At 41.3% G+C, this 11,327-nt stretch overlaps 1 protein-coding gene and 1 pseudogene across 1 annotated transcript; one reads left to right on the top strand and one right to left on the bottom strand.

Annotated features, from left to right (window-relative positions):
- Positions 1–202: 202 nt before the first annotated feature.
- On the top strand, positions 203–1,970 carry LOC111901414 (endochitinase EP3-like; annotated as a pseudogene).
- A 7,633-nt stretch (positions 1,971–9,603) lies between these two features.
- Positions 9,604–9,990, bottom strand: LOC111901444 (uncharacterized). Its single transcript, XM_023897297.1, has one exon. The coding sequence runs from the start codon at positions 9,988–9,990 to the stop codon at positions 9,604–9,606; it is 387 nt and encodes a 128-aa protein (XP_023753065.1).
- Positions 9,991–11,327: the final 1,337 nt, after the last annotated feature.

Raw genomic sequence — 11,327 nt, 5'->3', positions numbered from 1 at the left:
AAAGTTCAAAAATGTAGAATTGCTATTTCCCTTAGTACTGTCGGATTTGGACCAAAATTTCCGTGAAACTGATGCTGGAACAGGAACGTGTTATCGTGTTTCTAAATGAAGTGGGTTTCCTTTCAAACTTCGACTCAATTTTCTTAATTGTAGAACAAGGAGATATGGTAGGATGACCTTTCACTTTTTCAGATTTTGACATTTCAAAGTCAAACAAAATCGACAAAGTCAACTTAAACACCAAATCAAAGTAAACGAAACCGATATTGTCCATACCCACTTTGAAATGTCGGCATGTTGAGAATTTCTCACACGCACTTTAAATACTCGTCTAGCTCCAATCCCACTAACTACGTACACCATACAAACTACAATGAAAACTCTCTCACTCTTCCTCTTCCTCGCCGTAGTTCTTTACTCCGGTATCCTTAGCACCACCACCACCGCCCAGAACTGTGGCTGTGCTCCGGGATTATGCTGTAGCCGATTTGGTTTCTGCGGCAGTGACGAGGCATACTGTGGCACCGGCTGCCAAGAAGGGCCGTGCTTCGGGCCTCCTCCGACGAATGATGTGTCGGTTGCTAATATCGTGACATATGCGTCCTTTGATGGAATCGTGGACCAATCAGACGCAAGTTGTGAAGGAAGAGCGTTTCATACACGCGCCGCTTTCCTTGAAGCAGTTGGAAACTATCCGCAATTTGGTTGAGTAGGTTCAGAAGAAGATTCCAGACGGGGGATAGCAGCTTTCTTCGCTCATGTCACCCATGAAACAGGACGTAAGGCCAATTTTTCATACTCGTAATAAAAATTTTAAGATAATTTAATAAAAGAAATGTATTAGGTAATACACGTAATTATATAAGGTATAAATTAATTAAGTAGATTTCTTGTTAGACAATGACATTTCAGTTTTTCAAAATTTATACAACAAATTAGAGTTTTAAACTGTATATATAAGAACGATTTCATCTCTCCTTTTTGCATAAAATATACGAGTTCGTAATAGAGAATTGGTTTTTTGGTGCACCAGTTATATGGTTAACGATGAATCAAAACTATCATCTACATATTTGTTAATAAAATTACTTTCTTAAAGAGTTTTTATAACTTATACATCCAACCTATTTTGTATAAAATATTAATATTAATATAATAAATATTTAATGCTATACGTAATTCATGTCAAAAACCATTTTTTTTACAAAAATTAGTGAAAAAAAAAACATTGTTGTATAAATAAAATTATTGTAAACTATTCCCTCTTTGAAAACTTGAAGTTCAAAAACAATCGGTCTATTTAACTTTTAATTTGCATCAATGACCAGATTTTTGCTACATTGAAGAAATAAATGGTCCTTCAAGGGATTATTGTGACGAAAGTAATACTCAATACCCATGTAACCCTAGCAAGGGCTACTATGGGAGAGGTCCGATTCAACTCTCATGGAACTATAACTACGGTCCAGCAGGGAGGAGCATTGGGTTCGATGAGGAGCATTGGGTTCGATGGGCTAAACAATCCTGAAACTGTGGCCACAGATCCAATCATTGCCTTTCGAACCGCATTGTGGTTTTGGATGAACAATGTTCAATTTGTCTTAGTTTCTGATCCATTAATGGAGTGGAATGTGATGGTGGGAATCTGGACACCGTAAGTTCTCGTGTCCGATATTATACTCAGTATTGTGATCAACTTGGTGTTGCACTAGGTGACAACCTTCGCTGTTAGATTATTTGACATTGTTTTTTCTTTCTTTAGTGTCACAACCCCAAACCAAGGATGGCGGAAACGTCCGGGGGTGGAGGACTTCATGTATAATATCATAACAATAATGACAATAGTGATGAAAGTAAACACAACCAACATATATATAATTGAGAGAGTTACATCATTGTATGAGTTACATGTTTCAAAATCAATTACAATATGTTGACAAAAATATGAAACGTTTGACGCCTTAACGTCCCATCCTCAAAATCCACTTCATTTCCTGTTTAGTGATTTCCTGAGAATACAAGTTGTTTGAAAAAGTGTCAACACAATGGTTGGTGACTTCATAAGTTTTTGTAAGCAATTATGAAAAACTTGTCTCGTAAATGTACGGTTGTTCCAGAAAAATCCAATATTTTCCTTAAAATGAGTATTGTAGTCTTATATCCAAAAGACCGAAACGTATGAGTAATCTTCCTTATTTACAGAAAATAACGTGAGTTTAATTCAACATAAACGCGTATGATATCAATGAAATTACCGTAAATTCTTATGTTTGTTAATACTTTCTGTGAGCTATTATAACCATGCTGTGACCTAGATGGCCTGAAAACGACGTTCTTCAGGCGTCGGAACTGTTATGACATTTGTCACCTCAGACCTGCCGATCTAGCTGTTGCATGCAGCTCAGGTGTGGCATTGTCAAGCCCAATATAGATCTATATACAACTATCACGCTCTCCCTCCAGGAGACTCTGGTTACAATACAGGACTTATGATTAATGCAAAGCGAATGTCTCACAAAGTCATTAACGAATTTACACTTAACATAATGAAAGTTTCCTTTTGTATAAATGTACCCTTCTGAAATGTATGTATTTTGAAATATATCATAAACTATACCTATTATAGTTTACCAAACAAGGGTAGAAATAGTAAAGTACATAAACTATACTTAACATAGTTTAATAAAATGTTTGTGTGGAATGGGTGTACTTTAATTATAACACTTTGTTTATTCTATGCTTTATCTCGTAAAAATCCATTTGTTAACTGCTGTATATCTAGATACTAACACAAAAATGTCATATATTGCAACAACACATAATCACACAATGATATATACCTTGCTCAACATGTTACAAGGTGAAATGAAATTGATAGTGTTTTTCTGTTAATAGCGTTTTTTGTAACTGTTATTAGAAAATTTGTAAAAAAATCATAAAATGTCCAAATCAAGTTCTGTAACTTCTGAGAGTTTGGAAAATGAGTCTAGCCTGTTCATAAATTTTTCCATAATTTTTAGTGACCTCTAACTTGTGTGAATAAGTCCATAATCACAGACTGGTCTGGATTGATGTTTGAAATGATAGACAGTTTTGTAAAAAACCACCATAAATTGTAGAAAAATCGTATGGAGATGTGCAAGTAGTCATTTTAAAGCTAAAAACCTGAACTACATGCACCTAAAACAGTTTTGAAAACAAAAATGTTTAAGTTGTCCAAAACAGTTCGTGAATGGAGCCCAACTTTTCTGATGAAAGATGTTAGAAACGATTAGTTATGTTCATGGTGTTTTAACTTGTATTCTCCCCCTTAAAGCTTAAGAAAACATGGTAATGGAGGGGTATGAACTCACCTTGAGTGATTTCAGAAGATGATTGTCGAAGAATGGAAGTAAACAACTCAAGAACACTTGAAGATGTCTTGAAGATTTTCGAGAATCTAACATCAAAGTGATGGAGTTTGTGTAAGCAATCAATGGTTTGAGTAGAATGAAGAGTAATAATCACAAGGAAGGTGAATTATACTTACCAAGGGAAGAATAAAGCTTGAAGATCAGCCTTGAAGTCTTGAGATAGAGAGAAAAAGTTTGAGAGAAAAGTGGTGTTTGATTTTTGGTGAAATGAGAGCAAGTGAGTGAGAATGAGGAGAGAGGATGAATATCCAACTCTATGAATATGGGAATAACTTGTGAGAGGGGGAAAAAGGACAAGGAAGTGACAAGGTATGGTGGGGAGGAGTGTGGGTTGGTCATGGAGTGGGTATGGAGGTTGCTTGTGTCATAATACAAGGAAAAGTCAACACTCAACCTTTGTACTTCACCCACTCTTCTTGGATAAGGTTTTATCCTTAAAAACGTGATTAACCATAAATTAAGGGGTCTTATATGTGAAAATAAAGTTTTGGGTGAAAATCTCGTGTTAAAACGATTAAAAACGGGCCTAAAACGCGAAATTATACGAAAACCGGGAGAAAAGAGGCTTCCCAGCGAGATCTCTCGGTCCTGGCCGAGGCTCGGTCCCTTCTGATGCTGAGTCGGAAGCGAAGGGAGGCGAAGGTAGGAGGAAGCGAAGGGCTCGGTCCCATGGTCATCAGAACCAAAATAGCCCGAATGAACAGTGCCCTTGATTTCGGTTCCCCTGTGCGAGGTTCGGCCCTGAGAGGATCTTCGGGTTCGGTTCTTCCTGGGTGAGGTTCGGTCCCGAGAGGATTTTCGGGTACTAAGAGGCTTCGACCCTAATAGAAGGGTTTCGGGTCTTTAAGCCTATTTTATCCGTTTTTACCCCGTTTTAAGCGGTTTTTGACCCGGTTAAGGGTCACAATGACCCGTATGACTTCAAAAAGTTACGGAAACTTTTGAGAGAGATTTGGGAGAGATTTCACATTCTTGGAGAGATTTCTCATACAAAGAGAGATTTAGGAGAGATTTCACATTCTTGGAGAGATTTCTCATACAAAGAGAGATTTGGGAGAGATTTCACATTCTTGGAGAGATTTATCATACAAAGAGAGATTTGGGAGAGATTTCACATTCTTGGAGAGATTTGGGAGAGATTCTTGATAAAGAGAGATAGAGTGAACACGATTGAGAGAGGTTTCATGTGTGACAATGGAGAGTGTTTGGCTTCGCAACGCAAGGTCCATGAACCCCGTTAAGTCATGTTTAAGGATCTTACCCACTTTCGATGAGTATGTAGCACTGTTTTATCAGTTTGGTTCATTGTTTAGCACTAAGGCTTAGGAAATTTAAACACACGAACTTTTCCCAAGTGATGTTTTCTCATTAAAATAGTGAGTTATATAGTAATTACATAACGTACACTCTAATACACAAGGTTAAACGAGTCGATCGGTTTGACTTGTTGACTTGACTTGACTCGAAATTGACGATTGTCACATCATCCCCCCGTTAGAGGGAATTTCGTCCCGAAATTTAAACTCGGATTGGGACGTCAAGGGTTTGGGAAGAGATGCGGATACTTTTGTTTCATTTGATCTTCGCGTTCCCAGGTGAACTCAGGTCCTCGTTTTGCGTTCCAACGAACCTTCACTATGGAAATGCGACTTTGTTTCGTTCTTTTGATCTCCCGATTCATGATCACGACTGGTTCCTCCATGAAGTGGAGGTTTTCATTAACTTCGATTTCGTCGAGCGGTATTACGAGTGTCTCATCAAACAGGCAATTCTTTAGGTTCGATACGTGAAAGGTGGGATGTACCTTATCGAGTTCTTGAGGTAATCGAAGTTTGTATGCCACTGGTCCAATCCTGGCAAGGATTTCAAATGGACCAATATACCTTGGGTTTAGTTTCCCACGCTTGCCAAAACGTATCATTCCTTTCCAAGGGGAAACTTTTAGTAGTACTCGATCACCAACCTGGAATTCCAAAGGTTTTTGCCGCTTATCCGCGTAAGTCTTTTGTTGATCACAGGTGGCCTTCAACCTCTGTCGGATTTGAACAATCTTTTCGGTGGTCTCCCTTATGATTTCAGGACCAGTGAGGGTGCTGTTAGGGACTTGCCCCCTAGCTAGCTGAGTATCCCCCACTTCGGCCCAACACAGGGGTGATCTGCACTTGCGACCATAGAGAGCTTCGAACGGAGCGACTTTAATGCTAGTGTGATAGCTGTTATTATAGGAGAATTCGGCAAGCGGTAAATGGGTGTCCCATGCTTTACCAAAATCTATCACATAGGCTCTCAGCATGTCTTCCAACATCTGGATGGTTCTCTCGCTTTGTCCGTCGGTTTGTGGATGGTAGGTCGTACTCATGTCAAGCCTAGCTCCTAGAGATTTCTGTAAGGACTGCCAGAATTGCAAGGTGAATCTACTATCTTGGTCAGAGATAATGGATATAGGTACACCATGCAGTCGTACGATCTCCTTGATGTACGTCCTGGTTAACTTCTCCATCTTGCCTGTTTCCTTTATTGGTAGGAAGTGCGCGGACTTGGTCAATCTGTCTACAATAACCCATATGGTATCTAGCCCGCCTGATGTCTTAGACAGCTTGGTTATGAAGTCCATGGTTATCCGCTCCCACTTCCACTCGGGTATATCCAGCTGTTGAAGTAGTCCTGATGGCTTCTGATATTCTACCTTGACCTTGGCGCAAGTCAGGCACTTGCTCACATAAGTAGCAATTTCAGCCTTCATGTTTGGCCACCAGTATAACTTTTTGAGGTCTAGATACATCTTATCTGACCCAGGATGGATGGAGTATCGAGTCTTGTGTGCTTCATTCATTACAACGTCTCGGAACCCACCGAACTTCGGTGTCCAGATTCGGTTCATGAGATAACGAGCTCCATCCTCTTTGACTTCCAAGTTCTTATCCATCCCTCTTAATGCCATGTTTTCTGGTTTCAAGGCTTCTAGCTGAGCATCCTTGATCTGCATGGCCAGTTGGGAGTGGATGGTCATGGTTAGGGATTTTACTCGGCGACCTGAATATTCTTTCCTACTTAGGGCATCAGCCACTACATTGGCCTTACCCGGGTGGTAGCGAATTTCACATTCGTAGTCATTCAGCAGTTCCACCCATCTTCTTTGCCGCATGTTAAGTTCCTTCTGATTGAGAATATGCTGAATACTTTTGTGATCTATGAAGATGGTGCACTTGGTGCCGTAGAGGTAGTGCCTCCAAATCTTTAAGGCGAACACCACTACTCCCAGCTCCAGGTCGTGGGTGGTATAATTACTTTCGTGCGTCTTAAATTTCCTTGATGCGTAAGCGATAACTTTCCCCCTCTGCATGAGCACGCATCCGAGGCCTTGTTTTGAGGCATCCCAATATACCACGAAGTCATCGGTTCCTTCCCGAAGAGACAAAACTGGTGCGCTGCATAGAGCTTGCTTTAACGTCTGGAAAGTGGCTTCTTGTTTATCTTCCCACTTAAATACCACACCTTTCTGAGTCAAGGTGGTGAGTGGTTTGGCGATCTTGGAGAAGTTATGTATGAATCTTCGGTAGTAGCCGGCGAGCCCTAAAAGTTGTCGAATTTCTGTCGGCGTTGTAGGTGCTGACCAGTTTTCGATAGCTTTGATTTTAGAGGGATCCACGTGTATCCCCTTCTCGCTGACCACATGGCCAAGAAAATTCACTTCTCTGATCCAAAATTCGCACTTTGAGAATTTGGTATAAAGCTTCTCTGCCCTCAGTGTTTCCAAGATTAGCCGGAGATGTTGACGGTGTTCTTCCTCGCTTCGGGAGTAGATTAAAATATCGTCGATGAATACAATCACGAATTTGTCTAAGTAGGGTCGACACACTCGATTCATCAGGTCCATGAATACCGCCGGTGCGTTTGTTAATCCGAAGGGAATTACTACAAACTTGTAGTGCCCGTAGCGAGTTCTGAACGCAGTCTTGGGAATATCCTCTTCTTGTACTCGTAGTTGATGATAACCCGACCTCAGGTCGATTTTCGAAAAGTAGCTTGCTCCTTGGAGTTGGTCGAAGAGGTCATCGATTCGGGGTAGGGGATATCGGTTCTTAATAGTGAGTTTCTTTAGCTCCCGGTATTCTATACACATGCGAAAAGATCCGTCCTTCTTCTTCACAAACAGGACCGGTGCTCCCTAGGGTGAGAAGCTTGGCCTGAGGAATCCTTTGCTCAACAGTTCATTCAACTGGCTGGATAGTTCTTGCATTTATGCCGGTGCTAAGCGGTATGAAGCTTTGGCGACGGGGGTAGCTCCTGGAATTAAGTCGATCCGGAATTCGACTTGTCGTGCGAGGGGTACACCTAGAAGATCTTTGGGAAATACATCAGGGTAGTTGCACACCTTGGGAATGTCATTAATATCCTTCACCTTTTACTTTGTATCTACTACGTGGGCTAGAAATGCGGGGTATTCCTTTCGTAGATACTTTTGGGCCTTGACGCAAGAGATGATCTGCAAATTTGAACTGGTTTTGTCGCCATAGACGAGGAGGGTTTCGCCATTTGGCAGATTAAGGCGAACGGCCCTTTCATAACATAGAATGTCGGCACGATGAGAACTTAACCAATCCATACCGATGATCACGTCGAAACATTTTATTGTGATCGGCATCAGGTCTATATTAAACTAATGGTTGTCTAGAGTGAGGGTACACCCTGAGTATATATCATTAGTGCGCTCTTCCTTCCCATTTGCCATTTCTACTACGTAAGTATCTTTTAATGAATGAGGGGTTTGTTTTAGCAATTGTTTGAATTGATGGCTCACAAAACTCCTCTCCGCTCCACTATCAAATAGTACGCATGCATAGGTGTTATTGAGGAGAAACGTACTGGTAACCACTGTAGGATCTATGACTGCTTCCCCATGTCCGATTTCCAGGACTCTCCCTACTCCACCTGCATTAGGAGCTTGTGCCTTGGGGCAATTTCTTTTGAAGTGTCCTGCTTCACCACATCCATAGCAGGTCTGGCTTGCCCCTGCACTGGCAACTTGATTGAGCGGTCGTGCTGGCGTTTTGCAGAAACGGGCAGTATGCCCCTTCCTATCACAGTTTTTGTAGTGCATTTCCAAGCAAGCACCATTGTGGTGGTAGTTGCATTTGTTGCACTTAGGGAGATTTCCAGCATACTGCTTCGGTGGTGCTGGAGTGGTAGCAGTAGTGGTTGCACGGACAGCAATAGTCTGTTGCTTCTTAGCAGGGTCCTATGTCGGTTGTTTCTTTTTGTTGTTCCAGAACTTCCTCTTGTTGTTCCCTCCTTTTGTTTGGTCAGTGGTGGCGACCACGGTGCCACGACTAGCCCTGTGATCGATGAGTTGTTGCGCCAACTCCTTGGCACTCTCAAAGGTGCTAGGTTTCGAAGCTAGTACACTGTCTTGAATCTGGGATGACAGCCCCCAGAGATATCGCTCCACTTTCTTCTCCTCTGGAGTGAACATTGCTGGACAGAGGAGTGCTAGGTCATTAAAGCGAGCGGTATAAGTCTCAAGATCAGTGCCCGTCATTCTGAGGTTCCAGAGTTCTTCCTCGAGTTTTTGTATCTCTCCCCTCGGGTAGTATTCCTTTAACATCAACGCTTTTAGGTTTTCCCAGCCTATGGAGTTAGCCACTGTAGGAGTAAGTGACTTAACTCGGCCGTTCCACCAAGTAAGAGCTTTTTAATAAATATTGTTTTGAGAAAATTTGACCCCATAAGGATCTACATTACATCATAATAGAAGATAAAGTTTTGACAAAACAAAAGCCCCTTTGACTAGTGTGATCACTTAGTCACGGGTCAACCTATTCGCAATAAAGAGTAGCACCAACACATACTCGAAATCCTAGACTTATAACAAAACATGAGCAGTGTGAAGACTACTCCCAGCGGGTGGCATCTGGTCCATGGCGGCTCTGAGATGAAGTCGAGGCTCCCTGAAGTTCTGCAATCCAGCGTTCGGCTGCGATCACTTTCTCCTCGAGAGCTGTGTGCGTCTCCTGGTACTCCCTTACCTCCGCTCGAGCCGTGGTAAGGTCCTCGATGAATTGGTCCACTGGATAGAAGTCCCTTTCCAGATACCGGGTGCGTGCATCGGTGGCTGCCGTAATGGCGCTGAGATTTCGAACATGGTCTGTCAATTCTCTAATTTGGTTCTCCAAGTTCATAATGTGCTGGGTCATAACGGGGAGAGCTCTGTCAGCCGGTCCCCTGTGACTAAGGTCATAGTAACCTCGTTGGTCGCCATAAGGTGACCGATGGCGCTGTTGACGGCTCTACCTTTCGATTGTTGTTGCCCAACGGGGTTCAGGCCCGTTGTGCCCCCAGCAGTTTGCAGGTACCCTCGCAATGTAAGGGGGTTGAAGACTTCTGGCTCCTCTTCACTTTCATCCTCAAACATTTCTATCTCGACGTCATCGTCTTCCTCCTTTTCTTCCTCGGGTTCCTCCTCGGGATCCTCTTCAAGATCCTCTTCGGGATCTTCTTCAATTGCTTCTTCTTCGATCCAGCCGGCATTTCCCTGATCGAGAAAGTACGGGTCTCCTGGTAGATGGAATCCTGCCATGACGTCTGCATGAGAAATTGGAGGGAGGGGGGTAAGAAGCACATAATGGATATAATAATATTGCGCTACAGCAACATACAAATACTCCTATAGTATTTTAAATGTTTAGATTTGGTTCTTAGAGCGTTCCTTATATAGTAGAGTTAGGTTATTAGATTTGTTGCCCATTACGACTATCCCCCAAGATACGTAAGTCACTTCTCGGACGAATATAGTTGATCATGCTATATCCTTCCCAGAACTGGTTACACATGCTAGGGCATACTCGTAATGTTCAACTCCTCCTCTTTCACCTTATGTTCTCCCTAGTTATGACACTATGTGAGCATGTAATGTACGAATGTATACTTTAATCAAAAAAACCATTTATTTTCTAAAAGTATATCCAATTGAGAAATGTTTAAAATCAGAAATTTTTAGTCCCAAATGTGTTTATAGTTTGTATATCTTATGTGGTTTGATACACATAATTCACTATAAACCGTGCTCTGATACCAATCTGTCACACCCCCAAACCAAGGATGGCGGAAACATCCGGGGGTGGAGGACTTCATGTATAGTATCATAACAATAATGGCAATAGTGATGAAAGTAAACACAACCAACATATATATAATTGAGAGAGTTACATCATTGTATGAGTTACATGTTTCAAAATCAATTACAATATGTTGACAAAAATATGAAACGTTTGACGCCTTAACGTCCCATCCTCAAAATCCACTTCATTTCCTGTTTAGTGATTTCCTGAGAATACAAGTTGTTTGAAAAAGTGTCAACACAATGGTTGGTGAGTTCATAAGTTTTTGTAAGCAATTATGAAAAACTTGTCTCGTAAATGTACGGTTGTTCCAGAAAAATCCGATGTTTTCCTTAAAATGAGTACTGTAATTATATCCAAAAGACCAAAACGTATGAGTAATCTTCCTTATTTACAGAAAATAATGTGAGTTTAATTCAACATAAACGTGTATGATACCAATGAAATTCCCATAAATTCTTATGTTTGTTAATACTTTCTGTGAGTTATTATAACCATGATGTGACCTAGATGGCCTGAAAACGATGTTCTTCAGGCATCGGAACTGTTATAACATTTGTCACCTCAGACCTGTCGGTCTAGCTATTGCATGCAGCTCAGGTGTGGCATTGTCAAGCCCAATATAGATCTATATACAACTATCACGCTCTCCCTCCAGGAGACTCTGGTTACAATACAGGACTTATGATTAATGCGAAGCGAATGTCTCACAAAGTCATTAACGAATTTACACTTAACGTAATAAAAGTTCCCTTTTGTATAAATGTACCCTTCTGAAATGTATGTATTTTGAAAT

Source organism: Lactuca sativa, chromosome 2 (genome assembly GCF_002870075.4).
Source record: "Lactuca sativa cultivar Salinas chromosome 2, Lsat_Salinas_v11, whole genome shotgun sequence".
NCBI lineage: Eukaryota > Viridiplantae > Streptophyta > Magnoliopsida > Asterales > Asteraceae > Lactuca > Lactuca sativa.
This window is presented reverse-complemented; position numbering and strand designations above follow the sequence as displayed.

Coding starts and splice junctions, on each gene's coding strand:
- LOC111901444 (XM_023897297.1), bottom strand. CDS start 9,990: ATGGCAGGATTCCATCTACCAGGAGACCCGTACTTTCTCGATCAGGGA.